Here is an 18,854-nt window from a genome sequence, read left to right on the forward strand (position 1 = left end):
CTTCATACTCAAAGAAGACCATGACATCAGGGGGGTGATGCTATGACATGCATGTGAATTAGATTTGAGTGAGAAGGGGACTGTGCTAAGTTACAAATCTCACTTTCTTCCCTGGAGCCATCTGGGTCCAGTGACCAGATGTGAATCAAGATGACTGGGAGACAATCCTGAATGTGAAGTGATCAGAGTTAAAAGATTTGCCTAAGGTCACACAGCTGGTAAGTGTTTGGAGCAACTAGATGGCACAGTGGTTAGAGTGCCAGCCCTAAAGTCAGGAGGACCTGAGTTCAAAAGTGAAAATTGGTGTGGAACAGGATGATCATGGCAGTGCCAATCTGCTTCCAGGTTTTGAGAAGTAATGTGATACCCAAAAGACATACACATCTCTTTAAGAAATAATTGTGGTGAAACATATTTTTCAATTTGCATATATTTTCTAAAACAACTAAGTGGCCAGGCCATAAATACTCATTAAGTTGTTTAGCCCTAACTATTTAATAAATAGTTTAATAAATTTAATAAATATTTAATAAATAGTTTAGTATTATTTGGTCTAAGGTGATGGTGAAAAAAATTATTGAGGCACTAAAGGTACCATGAATAAAAAAAGTTTAGAAATGTTTACAATTAAGGGAAAAAAGTGAAAGAAGGATATGGAAACATGCTACATAATTGGGACGTACAAATAGACTAGTTGAGGAAGGAATAGGGAAGCAATCATCATCACTCTGACCCCATTTTCATTTTGAGTCAAAGAAAGTAAGAATACATACAGTGTATAGGGTGTTAATACATTTAATTCAAAAGGAAAGCAAGGAGTGAACAGAAGGAAAAAGGGCAGATTTGAGGAGGTATTAGTCATAATTCCTTTGAGTGGAGGCAGAGATAGTAGGGATGAATAGAAATGCTTGTAAATAGAAAAGAATCAAGAAAAAAGGGAATGGGAGTCTAGCAATGAGGCATTTTATATTATGAAGATATACTGATGAGAGTAGAGAAATAGTGCAGTAGATAGTAGAGCAATGAGCCTGTAGTCAGGAAGACTGTTCAAATGTGACCACAGATACTTAATAGCGGGACAAGTCACAACCCTTTTTTTGCTTTGGTTTACTCATCTGTCAAATAAATTGGAGAATGAAATGGCAAACCACTACAGTTATCTTTGGGAAATAAAACCCCAAACAGGGTCACAAAGAGTCAAATGCAACTGAACACCATCAACAACATAAAATTCATGAAAGGATATGTAATTTTATAAATATCCCCCAAAGCAGAATTTAATGTAGATCTGGAATTTTTCTTCTCCCCACTCTTTCCTACCCCTGTCCCCAAAATCTAAATGAAATTATTGTAGGTATGTATTTGTGAGAGATCCAAGCAAAACTGGAGGAAGGAGTAGAGGTGAATGCTAAAGAGATGATGTGGATGCTGCTCCAAGAGAGGAGGACAGAAGTTTCTTCCCTTTTTTCTTTTAGGAGGAAGGAATGAAAGATTGAGCCTTTATGGAGTTGTTAACTGATCCAATGATTCTGAAGAACAATTTGGAACTATGCCCAAAGAGCAATAAAAAGTGATTTAGCAATGCCATTACTAGATCTGTATTGCAAAGAGATTTTTTAAAAAAAGGTCCATATGTACAAAAATATCTAAGCAGCTTTTTTTTGTTGTTATGGCAAAGAACTGGAAATTGAGGCAATATCCATCAATTGGGGAATGACTGAACAAGTTGTGGAATATTGAAATAATGGAATATTTTTGTTCTATGAGAAATGATGAGCAGGCAGATTTTTTTTAAAAAATCTGGAAAGGTTTACATAAACTGATGCTAAGTGAATTGAGCAAAACCAGGAGAACATTGTACACATTAACAACATTGTGTGATTATCAGTTGTGATAGACCTAGCTCTTCTCAGCAATACAGTGATCCAAGACATTTTTTTTACTGTGCTCTGAATTTATAGTAAATAGAGAGTCAGGCTTGAAGTTAAGAAGAATTGGGTTCAATTACACTTTGACTGACAGCTAGGTCTGGCTGTTTGACCCTAGGCAAGTTTTATTTTATTTATTTTTTTATATTTATTTATTTTCACATTACTACAATAGTCTTGATGTAAAAGTAAACATAATTCCCTCTCACCACATAAAGATAGAGAAACCACAAGAAAAATAAAATGAGAGAAAAAAATGAACTGTGTTCAGATACCATCAGCTCTGTCTCTGGGATGGATGCCATTCTTTGTCATAAGTCCATCAGAGAAGTTGCTTCAATATTTTCCCCCATAGTTGCTCTTGTTAACTGTATTTCCCTCCATCTTATTCTGTTGTGGCTTGCTTCACCTTGGGGCCCACAGCAGTGACCTCCCTCCCGGAGGGGAGCTGAGAATAAGGAGTCAAGCCAGTACTGCCTTATGCCTCCAGCTCAATTTTATTACTGCTTAGCTATTACATATATACTGTTAGTTCTTCCAGGGTAGAACAAAGAATAATGAGGTAATTGGGGGTATGTACAAGGGGGTATGTTCAGCATCTTGCATTACAGGATAAGGGGGTACGTTAGGGAGGAGGTGATAAAACACAGCTGTGTCTAGTGCCCTTGGTCTGTGGGGCGGAATGTCCAGCTCCCAAGGACTCTGGTGCACCTTATCTCTTAGGGTGGCATGCCAGCTCCTGAGATTGTCCAGGTGGCAGTTTACTTGGAAATGATTTGTGTCATGGCTGTTAGAATAGCCTGTGTACCCACACTATTCCTCCCCATCCCCATTTATTTTATTCTCTCCTTTTACCCTATCCCTCTTCAAAAGTGTCTTGTATCTGACTACCCTCTTTCACGATCTTCCCTCTCTTTTATCACCCATCTCCCAACTCCTCTCCCCCTGTCCCCTTTCTCCCATCCCTTTCCTCTCCTTTATCCTCTAGGGTAAGATAGATTTCTATACCCTATTGAGTATAGAGTATTCCTCTTTGAGCCACTTCCAATGAGAATGAAAGCTCACTCATCCCCCCTCACCTTCCCCCTTTTTCTTCATTCTTACATGTGAAATATCTTAGCTTATTCTATTTCTCCTTTCCCTTTCTTCCAGTACATTCCTTTATTGCCCACTGACTCTACCTTTTTAATATATCATACCTTCAAATTCAATTCCCTCCTGTGCCTTGTCTATATATATATATATATATATATATATATATATATATATATATATATATATTTTCCTTCTAATTTCCCTAATAAAGAAGACTCATATGAACTATTAATAATCATCTTCCCATGCAGGAATACAAGTGTTCAGAATCATTATTTCCCTCATAATTAGCCCTTCCTATACACCCTCTCTGTGCTTTATGTGAGACCTATACTTGAAGATCAATTGTTCTGTTTGGCTCTGGTCATTTAAACAGAAAAGTTTGAAAGTCCACTGTTTCATTAAATGTTCATCTTTTTTTTCTCTGAAACACGATGTTTTGCTGAATAGTTGATTTTCAGTTGTAATCCAAGCTCTCTTGCCTTCTGGAATATCATATTCTAAACCCTAAGAGCCCTTATTGTAGATGGTATTATATCCTGTGTAAAACTGACTGCAGTACCACAATATTTGAATTGTTTCTTTCTGGGTGCTTGTAATATTTTCTGTTTGGCTTGGGAGTTCTAGTTTTTGGCTATAATAATCCTGGAAGTTTGTATTTTGAGTTTTATTTCAGGAGGTGATAGATGGAGTCCCTCACTTTCTATTTAACCCTCTGCTTCTAGACATCAGGGCAATTTTCCTACAGAATTTCTTTAAAAATGAAGTTTAACTTGCCTGAATTAATGCTGACTGAGATGGATGGAATCAGAACATTTAAATCTTAACCACAACATGGAGGGTGATCAACCTTGATGGACTTGCTCATTCTGTCAGTGCAATAATCAGGGAAAAATTTAGGGGATCTGTAATGGAGAATACCATCTGTATCCAGAGAAGGAACTGTGGAGTTTAAACAAAGACCAAAGATTATCTTCAATTTTTTAAAAAAATTGTCTTATGTATTATATAATTTTGCTATCTATAACATTTTCTTTCTTCCTTAAATGTTTTGTTCTCTCAGTATATTCAATTATGATATATATGCATATAATGGAAACAAATGTAAAGAGTATCATACTGCGTTCTGTTGGGGAGAGGGGGGAGAGTAGGGAGAGAGGGGGGGAAAACTGTAAATGCAAAACCTTGCAGAAAATGACTGGTAGAAACTACTATTGTATATAATTGGAAAACAAAAAGTATTTTAAAAAAATGAAGTCTAGGTTCTTTTCCTGGTCATGACTTTCAGGTAGCCCAATAATTTTTAAATTGTTTCTTCTGGATCTGTTTTCTAGGTCAGTTGTTTTTCAATTGAGATATTTCTCATTTTCTTCTACTTTTTCATTTTTTTGCTTTTATTTTATTGTTTCTTGATTCCTCATGAAATCTTCAGCTTCCCTTAGCTCCATTCTATATTTGAAGAAATTATTTTCTTCAGAGAACTTTTGTGTCTACTTTTCCATCTGACCAATTCTGTTTTTAAAGTATTCTTCTCGTTTCCAGGGGGAAGAGCATGCAAAGAATCTATGCAAATAACATTCATTCAGATAGTGCTTCTCTGTGGGAAAAGTTAAAAATTTTTCCCAGCAGCTTGGTCACCAGTTGAAACAATAAAGAATATGTTGTCCATACAAAGAAATGCCAGAAAACTACTGTGGGGCAGTGGGAAAGAAAAGCTCCCTCATTTTTGAGGAGGGAATAACTTTTTAAAAAAACTTAAGTGGCTGAGTTTACTTGGTGCAGTTAAGGATTACACCTGTCAATTTTAACATGACATTGCTGTTACATCTTAAATAAACAAGTGATGTTTTGTTCTGGTATGAAAAAAAAATAAAGTATTCTTCTCTTCATTGATCTTTCGAACTGCATTTCTATTCAACCTAAACTGGTGTTTAACATGTTATTTTCTTTAATATTTTTTAGGATTTCTTTCACCAAGCTGCTGACTTGGTTTTCATGATTTTCCTGCTTGCTCTCATTTCTCTTCCCAATTTTTCCTCTACCTCCCTTTCTTGATTTTCAAAATCATCTTTAAGTTCTTCCATAGCCTGAGACCAATTTCTAGTTTTCTTAGAGGCTTTGGATACAGAAGTTTTGACTTTGTTATCTTCTGAGTGTGTATTTTGATCCTCCATGGAACCAAAAGTAATTCTGTTGTTTGCTCATTTCCCCAGCCTATGATCTGGTTTTAACTCTTTGTTAAGGTAGAGCTCTACTTTTAGGGTGGAGGATGCACTTTCCCAAACTTTTGAGGGTTTTGAGGACCCCACCCCCACCTCAATTCCTTCAAGGTCTTATGAGAAGCTTTGACTGCTCTAGTAGCCTGTGGATGACCACAAGCACTCCCCTCTGCCTTGAAATTGCCCCAGCTTGCAAACTGGATCTGAGTATGGGCAAAGTAACAGAGTCCTGTTCCAGTGATAACAGAGACTTCTGCAATCTCCCCGGACCCCCTTACCATCTGTGGACTGAACACTCTAGAAGCAGCTGCTGGGGGGGGGGGGCGGGGTTCTGCAGATTCCTGAGGTGGGGCTACATTGAGACCTGCACTGGCCTGGGCTCCAAGATCATTCTGGTGTGGCAGAAGTTTCCCACTGACCTTCCAAATTGTCTATGGGAATCCCCAAGCTGAGAGGTCTGGGAACTGCCCTTGCTGTCCTGGATTCAAGTACCCCCAGGGACCCAGGCACCCCGTGGACTGTTCCTGGAAGGCTGGAGCTCATTTGCTCCAGTGCAGCCCAGGCTGTGCTGTGACCTTTACCAACCCTGGTGGAATAGACCCTTCCCTCACATCTTCCAAGATATCTTGGGCCAGAAAATTGTTTCAGTCCATCTTTCTGTGGGCTCTGCTACTCTAGAATTTGGTTAGTCATAATTTTAAGACATTTGGAATGATCTGGGGAAGAGCTTCTGGGAATTCCTGCCTCCACCCTGTCATCTTGGTTCTGCTCCCCCTTGACAAGTTTTAATTGACTTGTTCTGAAAGGAATTTAAAACAGTCTGGTTTCCTCAGGGTGGCCAGAGACCCCACCACTTGAAAGTTTCTACAGGAGCCACTGCATTCCTCCTACAATCTTTGGTAATTATTGCTAATGGGGAATGAGGGACCTGGGACTCTTTGAAAGGAGAATCCCCTTGGGTTTAAAAAAAAACAGCAAAAACTAGGGACTGAGTGAAGGAATTCTATTTAAGGTTATTTGTCTGGTATGAAAATTGTGGATTTGTTCATTTGAATTATTGAATTATGTAGTTGGTGAAACATTTTGGACGGGGAGATTGGTTTTATATTTCATTAAATTGTTCCCTCTGCATTGACTGTGTGGCTTACAGTGCTCAAAGCAATATTCCAATTTTCAAGTTCTTGAGATGAGATCAATAAACTTTTTGAAAAGTACCTCTCTGATAAGGATTTCTCCAGCATGAGGTAAGCCCTTTCAATAAAACAATGGAACCCTGTGCTAGCTTGAAAAGATTAGATCCTTTTAACTTTTGCCCCTCATCTATGTCCTTAATTACCTCACCCCTGAACTGAGTATTTGGGGTTACTTTGAGTGTTTTAAATGGTCAATGTAATGGAAAATCTAACCCTGGTGTAAGAGTATCTGTGCTGTAAAATTCTGGCCAAATGGTTGCACAACATGGATTGTGTAATTATAATTGTCAAGTTTGTTTCACTTATATATAAATTAAGGTGAAGATATACAAATCAATCAGGGCTATTCAAATGAATCATCTATGTAGGCTTATTTAACATTGTGACAAAAATTTGTCAAATTCCCTTGTCAAATTTCCCCAAAATTTTCATCAGTAAGGTAATTCATTGTTATATTAATCTGATATTGATGATAACAGCTATGTCCAACTTTGATTAATGAAATCAGGGAAAGGGAACCTTCTATAGTTTCATGGTTTTGCTGTTTTTAATCTAAATTTGTTGCCATTCCATTGCCTAAGAAAAATTTATACTGATAATTTTGAAATTATCATATGCATAAGATTAAATTCATGAAGAATCTTCTTTTCTTTTGAGATTGGTGAGCATATTTGGGCAGAGGTAAATTTATAAAACAAAATATGTAAAGTCATAAGGTTAAAATCAAGAAAATATCTATGCTTTCTTGTCTGAGGAAATAAGATTTGAACATGAAAACATGCTTAGTGAAATACAATAATTCATATCACCTTACTTGGAAATCTGATTGTTCATATGGCTGTTTTGCTTGAAAATAGTAAAACCTGTTGAAATTTTTTAAACTCACCTAAAATGTTCTAATTGCTTAAAAGGATTCTAAAAGCAATGATTTATATTTGTCTATTCTTAAACATTCTTCTATAAAAGTATTTTTTAATAAAGAAGCTTGGGATTATTGATATTTTATTGGAAATTCATTTCACTTTTTTAAACCATAGTCCTTTTGTGCAATAAAATTGAGTTTTGAGGTTCTTCTGTAATCATATATTATTGTTGCCATTGAAAGAGTATAGTCGGGTGGCTAGGTGGCACAGTGGATAAAGCACCGGCCCTGGAGTCAGGAGGACCTGAGTTCAAATCCGACCTCAGACACTTAATAATTACCTAGCTTTGTGGCCTTGGGCAAGCCACTTAACCCCATTTGCCTTGCAAAAAAAAAAAAAAAAGATTATAGTCACCATGTAGCATTGTAGGAGGCTACCCCATAGCATACCTACTGGCCTTGCAGGACATGAGATGAAGTCCCATAGAGCAAACTCCGGGATATAGGCCAAGGCAAACCTTGGGTCGCCTCAAATCCTTGGCCACAAGGAAACTGGGAGGCGCTCCCATATCTACCCCCATATCTACCCATCTACTTCCCTATTTCACCGGTCCCTTGCTTGACAAATTTCCGCATAGAGACAGTCGACAAAGGCAATGCAAGAGGCTCAGGCCAATCTGATAGAGGCCTCAGGAGATCATCCCATACCCTGCTTCTGCATATAGAATATAGTATATAAGCTTACATATGCAGAAATAAATTGGACTTGCCCCCTGATCGCCTGTGTGAGTTGTCTTTCTTCAGCAGTCCCTGATGGTCAGCAGAGGGAAGAGCCCCGCCCGACAACAAATGGTGCAGAAACCCGGGAACCAGTCCGAAATTGCAGGCAATCTCTGGATGCCCTCCCCAACCATGAGTAACGTAACCGCTCTTTTCCCCCACCCCTGCAGGCCCCATAACTGGTTATACCCTTCTTATCATGCTTTCACTTTCCTGTCTTTTTTTCTTCCTTTTGTTTTTTATCTCATACTGTTTCCTGAAAAGAAAACGAGATAGCCAAAGATGGGCAACTATCCTTCTGGGTCCAGTACGGCCCAAGCCCAGGTGGTTCAATCACTTCTCAAATCTTGAAGAATAAAATGCTCCCTTAAGGAACACATAGCTACCCTATCTCTGGTAAAAACAATAGCTCCTTGGGTAGAAGCATCACATGTCATGGATCCTGACATTTGGAGCCGCGTTCTTGCACTGGCCCAGAGGAGGGAAGCCTTTGGGGACTTCAAGCCCCCCCTTTGCTTCTATCCCATAGTAACAGTTGTACACTCCTGCCTTTCGGGACAAGACCCTTCCCCTCCCACAATATTACAAGGCACTGCCCGTGACTTGGGTGACAGTGACTCTGAAGACACTGATTCAGAGGACCCTGCCATAGCCAGTATGACTGAGAATAACCCAAGACAGTCAGGGGAGACTACCCAAGTGGAGGATAAAGATAAAGCCCCTAAACTCGATGAGGGAGGACAAGAACAAGAGGGAGACAATAGTGAGGCTGAGGAAGGGGAATCTGTACCACCCTCCCTATACCCTTCCCTCCCCCGCTATTCGCCTCTCCCATGGAATGAAGAACAGGCAACACAGACAGCAATAGGATGTGGCCCCAACTGCTGCAGCCCCAGCTGCTGCACCCAGAGGTCAGTAACAGGAACCAGCCCAGACATACCAAAAAAAGGAAAAAGCAGACATAAGCACCCTAGAGGTGGGGATCCCCCCCTTTCCCCACTGCACCCATACTCCCCGCCCCCACTTGGGCAGAGGACTTGTGTAGAGAGATGCCACATGGGTCAGTGGCCACCAACTGGGAAGGACTTTCAAAGTCCTTTGTTTCCTCCCATACTGCCACACCCTGAGGCTCCACAACTCCCCCAAGTCTCAGCTTTCCCAGTTAACACCAACCCAATGCCACAATGTCCTGCCAGGTGGTACCCCACTGATTCCAAACTTATGGAGAAAATGAGGAAAGTTGCTAGGGAGGAAGGTTTAGTGAGCCCTTATCTACCATTGGGTCATGCTTCCACAAGGCATGGTCAACAGCCCCACCTTGTGTCAGCTCTATGTCAATCATTCTCTCGCACTGATCTGAGTTATTCCTAACCTCATCCTCATCCATTACATGGACGACATCCTCATATCCCATCCAGATCCCTCTATCCTTACAACAGTCTATGAGTGGATTCTTGGCTCTCTCAAAGCCTCCAACTTGACTATAACCCCTGAGAAAGTTCAGCACATACCCCCTTACACATATCTAGGATTCACCCTCAAATCTGACACAGTCCTTGTAGGAAAACCAAAACTAGATCTAAAACAGCCACTCAATCTCACGTCCCTCCAAGAAATTTGTGGAAATATAAATTGGGTCAGACCTTTTCTCAACCTCCCAACAGATGCCCTTAGACCTTTATTTGACTGCTTGAAAGGTGACCCCGCCTGGCTAGTTCTCATAAACTCACCCCTGGAGCATTTAACTCCCTAGACCTCGTCAACAAAGCCCTCCCTAACGCAGGCCTTAAACGTTACGACCCCTCATCTCCTATTTCTGCTCTCATCTACCGACACCTCTCCGTCCTGTGGCAAGATCGACCACTATATTGGATCCACATGGCTCTCTCTCACCTTCCTCACATAGGCTCACTTAACCATGTAATTTCTGATTTTATTCATCACTCTAGACTAGCCTCTCTCCTCATTTTCGGAAAAGAACCGGACTCCATAATCTTCCTTTTTCCTCTTCACTCTTTAACTATCTCTTTTGCTTCCGGGGATCTTATAGCTCTCTCCCTGGCTGGCTTCCCTGCCATCTCTCATGTCACTACCCTAAACACCCTCTCCTCAAATCCCTCCCCTCCCTTCCTCTCACAGTAGTCACATGTGCCTTTCCTTAGAAACACCCTCTCCCTGAAGCCTCTACATTCTTCATGGATGCCAATCGCGCCCGCTGTGGTTACTTTACCACGGATGCTGCTATAACCCCAACCACACACACAGTCCTGCACACCCAGTCTGTCCAATGGGCAGAACTGTATGCCATCCTTCTTGTATTTCTCCATTTTCCTTCCATCCCTTTTAACATTTTTTCTATCAGCTCTTATGCTTGTACAGAGTGTCTCCTCTCTACCCCTGGCCTTTCTATTCCATGATGGGTCCCCTATCTCAGCTCTTATGACTCGTCTCCAGCAAGTTCTCCACATCAGAAACCAACCCTGGTTTGTTTCTCACATATGCTCTCACTCTGACCTCCCAGGTCTGTTGGCCTCTGGCAATGCTTCCATTGACTCTGCCCTTGCATTAACTGCTCATACCCTTTCCCCAATACAAGCAGCAAAGGAATTACACACTCGCTTCCATTTATCTCCTGGCTCTCTGCACTCACTATACACCTCTCTCACCCTTGCCACTTGTAAATACCTAGCTAGGGCATGCTCTCGATGTGCCCCTTTTCTACCCCTAGGACCTCTTTCCCATTTAGGGGTAAATCCGAGAGGCCTCCTCCCCAATTCCTTTTGGCAAGCTGATTTCACTCACGTCCCCTCTTTTGGCCACCAAAAATATGTTTTCACAGCCATTGATACCTTTTCTGGATTTTTCTGGGCCGAGCCATTCTCCAGTGAAACTGCTTGAGCTGCCATTCAAGGCCTTCTCTCAGCAATCTGTGTACTGGGTGTACCCCACACACTTAAAACAGACAATGGTCCCTTATTCACATCTGCTACTTTTCGCACCTTCTGCTCTGAGTGGACTATCTCCCTTAAACACAGTATTCCATATAACCCCCAAGGACGGGCTCTGATTGAGAGAGCTCACCGCACTCTTAAATCTCTCCTAGAAAAGCAAGCGGTGAACTCCGATAAGACACCCAAATTATGCCTTCTCCAGGCAATATTCACCATGAACTTCTTACAATCTGATGACAAAGGTCTCCCACCTGCCTACAAACATTGGGCCTCCCTTTTTCCCTCTTCCACCCCCCCTCCCCTTAGTATCATGGAAGGGCCCACTGTCTGGGAAATGGCAACCTCCCACACCATTACTAACCCAGGGCAGAGGTTTTGCTTGTGTTTTTCCTACAGACAGCTCATCCCGTTTGGGTTCCTTCACGCCTAATCCGCCCGATCTCCTCCAAATATGGATCAAGACCTTCAACATCAGATGGAGCAGCTCTCCGTGATGGAATGTGACTCATCCCCTAATTCCTCTCATCCTCAACCAAAGGACGCCGCCTACACCGTGCCAAAGACTTGGGGGGATTTAAAAGCCTTACAATCCCAGGCTGAAGAGACATTACGCTGCCAGGGTCACTCCTCCCCCTCCCCCGTATCCCTTTTTCTCATGATATGTGCCATCATTACCTCTAACTCCGTCTGAGCTGAGCATCTCTGGACCCTTGTTCCCAACCCCCCTGTACTTCTACCGGTTAGCGCCGACGCCGCCTTCCCCGTATTCCTCTCCTCTACCCCCTCAACGGATCTCCCCATGCAAGAACAGCCACATGTACACCCCCAGCCCATTAATGGTACCTTTAACATATCCTCCACCCTTGCCTTTTACAGTGGGTCGCCGGCTGACCAATTGATCGCTGACAGCCCCTTCTCGGACAACAAACTGAATTGATCCCGTACAAAACTGACAACTCCAGCTGGATGAGGGGGTAGAGATCCTCCCTGTGTCCTGTTACTGCCCACATTAGGCCCTCCCCCCACACCTTCAAATCCCTACCTGTCTGTCCCCCTCTCCCTACCTCTAGACGTTCCCTGTTTTCCTGGCACCCCATTCCTCCCTGGCAACCCTGCATCGATTACCAACCATATGCCATGACTCCCTCTCTTTCCCTCTGGCAGACTCCCCAACTGTCCCTTCCAAGTGGCCATTTCGGATCTTGGCCTAGACAGGGAGGAACTATTGCCACTACTATACTAGGATCTTTCCTCCTTTGTGGCCCTCACTCTTGCACTGATCTTTGCCCTATAGCGATGGCTTCAGGGTTCAAATGGTACAACGAGACTTACAGCCATGCTTCCCTTGACTATTCCTCTCTCACTTCCATCTTCGACCCCCCTTGTGTCCTCCCTCCCTTCTTCCTTCTGCATTCAAACGCCACCCCCTTCACAAACATCCTCAATTGCTCCTCCACCTCATGTACCCTTTCAAATTGCTGGGACAATTCCTCCACACTCCATGTAGTACTCAGGCTCCCCAGGTATCTGTGGATTCCCGTGGAGTCACATGGCCATGCCCGTCACCTTTCCCTCCTCCTTGACCGTCCAAAGCAGGCCATTGGACTCCTAGCTCTCTTTATAGCCTCCTTAGTCACCTTTTTGGCCTCCTCAGCCACTGCTATTGCTGTAACCCTTACTCAGACAGCCCCGGCATCCACTGTGAATTCCATAGTCTCCCAGACTGCTTCACTCTTTGATCAACAACAGGAAGCCAATAACCTCATACAAGGCGTGATTATGAACCTGAACCAACAAGTACAATTCACCAACAAACGCATTGATTTCGTGGAAAAAAAATCAGAGTCCTCTGCGACGCTAGATACCATGATATCTGTGTCAACCCCTTTCCTGTACGCAACCTCTCCCACGCTCACGCCACCCTCAGCACCCAACTAGCTGGTCCCTGGAACTTCCTCTTTACTGAGCAACTTGCAAACATGTCCCATAGTATAGTCCTCCTTAACAATACCACGGCCAGTCTCCTCATTCCTTCTCCTTTTCTTGATTCTCTCATTCGAGAGGTCACTTCCTGGTTCTCCCTTCCCAGCATGACCCTCCTTGCTGTAGCACTCCTAGTTACTGGAGGTCTCTGGTTGTCCTGCACTCTCTGCAAATGCCTCAGTCGACAGACCCAACAAGTTGCCCTCCACGCTGAGATCCTCTCGGCCTCTTTAAAAAAGGAAGGGGGATATGTAGGAGGCCACCCCACAGCATACCTACTGGCCTTGCAGGACATGAGGTGAAGTCACATAGAGCAAACTCCAGGATATAGGCCAAGGCAAACCTTGGTTGCCTCAAATCCTTGGCCACAAGGAAACTGGGAGGCGCCCCCATATCTACCCCCCATATCTACCCATCTACTTCCCTATTTCACCCGTCCCTCGCTTGACAAATTTCCGCATAGAGACAGTCGACAAAGGCAATGCAAGAGGCTCAGGCCAATCTGATATAGGCCTCAGGAGATCCTTCCATACCCTGCTTCTGCATATAGAATATAGTATATAAGCTTACATATGCAGAAATAAATTGGACTTGCCCCCTGATCGCCTGTGTGAGTTGTCTTTCTTCAGCAGTCCCTGATGTTCCACCAAGGGAAGAGCCCCGCCTGACAACATGGCATATTCTGATCCTTTAAAGTTTAGACCTAAATCTCTGTCTGATTATAGGAAATTGCTATTGAGGAGTTCATGAGACTGAACTGGTCTTCTGAGTCTGAAATCCCAAATATAAAGGAGATTTAGGTTGGACTGATAACTATGAGACCAGCAACATTATGGGGATCCTAGATATCTGTGGGTGACAGTGTCATTGAGAAACATTGGGGAAGTGGTTATTCAAGAAGTTCTGAGATTGGACTTTCCTAACTCATTTCTCAAATTTGCCATTTGGAAATGTCTTACCTGGCTGATTTGAAATCTGGCTCAAGGCATTTGGTCATCCACCTAGCCTTTCCTGGAAACTGATATAGGAATGAAAAAGGATAGTTATCCTTATGTCCTTTGGGCCTTGTGGTAAATCCCTGTTATCATGTGATCAGTTTAAAAGAAAAAATACATCCAAAGATGGATGACCTGTGATCTATTTTTTTTTTTAGTTTTTGCAAGGTAATGGGGTTAAGCGGCTTGCCCAAGGCCACACGGCTAGGTAATTATTAAGTGTCTGAGGCTGAATTTGAACTCAGGTACTCCTGACTCTGATGCCAATGCTCTATCCACTGCGCCACCTAGCAGCCCCCTGTGATCTATTTTTTAAAAAAATTTCAAGAGGAATACACTTTTTTCTCTCTTCATCTGATTCTTTTAAACATGGGCAAAAAAGTTAAAACTAATTTATAAACCACCTTCTAAATAAACACTGTTCCAAAAGTAATTATTCTTATGGAAGTTGCTTTTTTAGTGGAACAGCATCTCCCAAATGGGAGAAATAAAGTAATGCCAAGTATTTTAAAAATGAGTCTTAAAACTGAATTTGCATATAAAATTAATTTTTTCAAAAATTTTCTGTTTATAAACCAAGGTCTCTCTGTGACTACTGGTAAATCAAAGAGGTTCCAAAATCATAGATTTTGACCTAAAATTTGTATTGAGGCATTTCTTTTTTTCAAAAAGGAAGATACATACAAGTAACCTGAATGTACTTGGAAAAAGCATGTTCACTGACACTCCTGGAGACACAAAAGATATTAGATGGATCCAGAAGAAAAAAGAAATGGGCCAGAAGTTTGTATTTGTATTTACTTTCTTCCTCTTGCACTTCTTTATTGTACAGGTAATTCAATCAAAGGGAACTGCCCCCTTTTGCTCTTTGTGACCTGTGACATTTATCTTCACGCTCCCCCAAGTAGACAGACCTTGTGTTTGTTGCCTGACCATTCTTTTAGCAGTCCTAGGTCTCCTTGAAACGCTATTTCCCCTTTCGATATAGCCCTCTCTTTTTTTTTCTTTAGTTGATCTCCAGCTGACATAAATGATGTTATCTTTGACCAAAATGGTAGAAAATATCAAAGCATAATAATTACTATAATGTTTCACAACTATTGAGATATTTCTTAACTACTGTGAATGTGTCCTCCTTAGACTTTGAAAGGAAGACTTGTCCTGCCCTCCGTAGTACAGAAAAGAATTGTGTCCTTTATAATTTGTAGAGTTTGCCCTCTTGGTCTTAAAGTCAAAAAAGTTGCCTCCCTCACTCAAAATAGCATTGTAGAAGGAAGATTCTCTTTGATATCAAATAATAGAATGGTCTCCAGGCAAATTTAAGATTTTATCCACTCTTGTTATGTGTTTTCTGTTCCCCTCCCCTTGTTGCTCTAAAAATTTTCTGATCTCCCTCAGCTTGGTGTGGTCATGGGTAGAATGATCTCCACCTAAGAGTAATGGTAAATGCCAGAGAATAAAACTTCATGTCTAATCCATTTTTGTTGTTGTATTATTTTAGCTCTGTGTTTTAAGGTTCTTACAATTTAAACGTTTATAATGTAGCACAGAACAAGGTGGATTAGTGGTGTCCAATCTGTGGTTGAGCATTCTGAGCTCCTATTGGTCTGATCAGCCGCAGTGGGATACACTGTAACTCATCTCTGCCACTTTGTCTTCTTCAACGAAGGACAAGGACCCGCAAGGTGAAAATGATCCTTTTTTTTTTTTTTGCAAGGCAATGGGGTTAAAGTGACTTGCCCAAGGCCACACAGCTAGGTCATTATGAAGAATCTGAGGCTGGATTTGAACTCAGGTCCCCCGACTCCAGGGCCGGTGCTCTATCCTCTGTGCCAACTTTAAAGTATATTTTTCTTCCCCAAACTGATGCAGTTGGCCAGAGTCTTCACCAGATTGGTCCCCAGATAATATTGGCCTTTATCCCAGGCCAAGGAATCAAATACTGAATCATTTCTTGTTTTGAAAGTGATAACTGCCAGCTCCTAAATGAAGTTTCCCCACGAACCCAGAGGAGGTGATGATGATGATGATGATGATGAGGAGGAGGAGGAGGAGGAGGAGGAGGAGGAGGAGGAGGAGGAGGATGTTTGTCCTTCATTTTGAACAAGGCCAAGACATCAGGAAGGTGATACGACGACAAGCAGTGAACTGGACTTGAGAGTGTGGGGGGGCCTCACTTTCTTCTCTGAAGTCATGTGGGTCCAGTGACCAGATAGGAATGAGGAGGACTGGAGAGGGCCCTGGGCGGCAATCAGGGTTAAGTGACTTGTCCAAGGTCGCACAGCCAGTGTCACGTGTTCGTCGTACCGCGCATGCCTCGCGTGTGTGAGGCCCCGGTTCGCTCCGGTGGGAGGCGCAGAGCACGTGACCACGCACAGTTAAACCGAACCGGGGCCACGAGCCTTTGTTCTCGTGGCATGTGGGGGCGGGGCGGGGGCGGGGGTAAAAAGAAATGACAGCTGGACAAGCCAATAGGGAAAAGGAAAAACAAAGCGTTGAGGATGAGGAAAGCAGGAACAACACAAACTAGTTATAATGATTATCGCCATTATTTTTATATACGTGAATCCGTGATAGTGGAGCTAGAAAGTCCCGGAGCTATATGGCGCGATCTACTGCAAGCTAAGCCGGCCAGCAGGGGGAGCCCTTCCGCGGGTCCTCGCGCTGCGCCTGCGCATTCACGGAAGACGCCTGCAATAAATGCCAGAACTACGATCCCCAGGAGGCCTTAGGGACAGGCGAGGCGCCCGGAGCCTGCCGGGACCGGAAGCGTGCCAGCGAGACTTCCGCGGCCTTACTTGCTCCTCGCTGAGGCGCGTAGGGGCTCGGCTCTACCTCCTCCAGGTGAGTATTTCCTGGAAGGGCTCGGGGTCCCGCCCCCGCCCCCCCTCCCCGCCTCGCCATTCCGCTCCGGCGCTGGGCTGACGCCCCCCCCTCCCCTCCCGCCGGGTCCCTCGAGCCTCCTGACCTTTGCCCCCTGACCTCCATCTCTCCCTCGCAGATCTGCCCCCTGAGAAGTCTGTTGTTTTCCACCAGGGAAAAGGAATGGTCCCCGTCGTCCCGCCGGCCAGCCTTCAGGTGAGTCGGAGGAGCCGCCCAGCCCCGGCGCCGCCCGCTTGCCCTCCTTGCGGACCCCGCATCAGCCCGATACGGGAGGCGCCCCTTGACCGGGGCCGCCACGGCCTGGGCCGGCCGCCCCCCGGGATTGCGTGTGAAGCGCGGAGAGGAGCGGGCCTTGTCCGTGTAGAGCAAGGCAGTAGTAGAGGCCCAGAACGAAAGGAAGATTCTCGAAGGTTTCCTCGACTTGGGCTTAGGGCTAATTGGAAGGTGGATATTAAAGCGTCATCTCGAGGAAGTCGTGTGAATAGGTGTTAGGAAATGGGAGGCCATCAGTTCGTAGGATTTCAAATTGTTTGTCCATGAGGGACGCCCAAGACGATGAGTTTGCTTTGACTTTAGAAGCAGCCTCTTCTTTCTTGGGGGCAGCTAGGTGCTGCAGCGGATAGAGCCCAGGACCTGAGTTCAAATGCGGCCAGTGTGGTCTTGGGCAAGCCGCTTAACCCCACTGCCTTGCAAAAACCTAAAACAACAACAAAAAATTTCTTTCTTTATTTTTGGCAAGGCAGTGACGTTAAGTGACTTACCTAAGGTCATATATCTAGGTAATAAGTGTCTGAAAGGGCGGGGATATGAACTCAGGTGCTCTATCCACTGCCCACCTAGCTGCCTCCATGAAGCAAAAATTTCTAATTGGAAAAAAAAAGTATTCGAGGGCAAGTTTTAGAATCTGTATTGTGTTGAAAAAAAGACAAGATTCTTTGAGTATTCGGTACAGAAAGGAAATTTCAGTAATCCTAGAAGGGAATGTTTAGAGAAGAAAAATATGTTGGTCATCAGGAGAATGTCTGGGTTAGTCCTTTGAGGAAGAAAGAGCAGCCAAAGTGTGGCATATACTAGGAGTTAAATGAAAGTTACTGATGCATAGGAAGATCTAAACAGTAAAGACATCGGAGTGAGAAATGCGCTGCCAAGTTTGAGATCTATAATATGAAGAGGCACAGGTGATGAGGTCACATGGTGATTGTTGGTTGTAGATTGCAAGGTGATTGATAGGAATGTTAATGACCCATTTGATCTTTTTTAGTGCTAACTTGTGAATGTTGAAGTCAGCTAGTATTGCAAAATAAATAAGACTTGGGTACTGAAATTACCTAAGAAGGAAGGCAAGGGTACCTCTTGGGAATGGGTAGGCAGTGGCAAAGATGATGCCATTTCTAGTGTAACTCCTGAGGAATTATACCCAAAATATAGATATCACGTTTCTCAAGTGACTATACCTTTGGATAGAGGGAAGGATTTAGAATTCTCACCTTAGTCTCTGCAGCGCCCTTAAAATATGTGTTAGTAAGTTGGAGGGGTAAATAGTAAAATAGGATAATCCTGTCAAGAAATGGATGAGAAATTGGTCATTTCCAGACACCCTCAGTGGCATGGAGAGAGGGAAGAAACAAAACCTTCTCACTGTAGTCAGTGCTACGACCCCATCTTCTAGCTGCAGTAGAAGACATTAGGCCACCCTAATTGTATAATCTTGTGCATCTTATTATATTTCTATGTGTGTGTGTGTGTGTGTATGTATCTGAGCAAAAGTCTTAGCAGTTCAACTTGAAGACACAGCTTCAATCAGGTTAACCAGAGTAAGAAAAATAGAGTTTAGGATAGAGCACAGCCTTAAACATATTGTGGCAAGGGCTGGAGGAAGATGAAGAGAGATGAAGAGTGGTAAGTATAATAGAGCCAGAGTAGCCTAGAATGAAGAGGCACAGAGTGACTGATACCAGGAGATCG

General features: G+C 43.2%; 1 protein-coding gene across 2 annotated transcripts in view; it reads left to right on the forward strand.

The window, feature by feature from the left end:
* Positions 1 to 16,486: 16,486 nt before the first annotated feature.
* LOC141509771 (uncharacterized) overlaps positions 16,487 to 18,854 on the forward strand; it is a 58,361-nt gene continuing 55,993 nt past the window's right edge. Inside the window, exons 1-2 of one of the 2 annotated variants that reach the window (XM_074219559.1) lie at positions 16,487 to 16,850; positions 17,043 to 17,084. In XM_074219559.1, coding sequence (XP_074075660.1) covers positions 16,707 to 16,850; positions 17,043 to 17,084 — 186 coding nt within the window. In that variant the 5' untranslated portion in view covers positions 16,487 to 16,706. Of the gene's footprint in view, positions 16,851 to 17,004; positions 17,085 to 18,854 lie in introns of those variants that run through there. The other variant, XR_012474701.1, reaches the window with a different exon arrangement.

Source organism: Macrotis lagotis, chromosome 1 (genome assembly GCF_037893015.1).
Source record: "Macrotis lagotis isolate mMagLag1 chromosome 1, bilby.v1.9.chrom.fasta, whole genome shotgun sequence".
Lineage (NCBI taxonomy): Eukaryota > Metazoa > Chordata > Mammalia > Peramelemorphia > Peramelidae > Macrotis > Macrotis lagotis.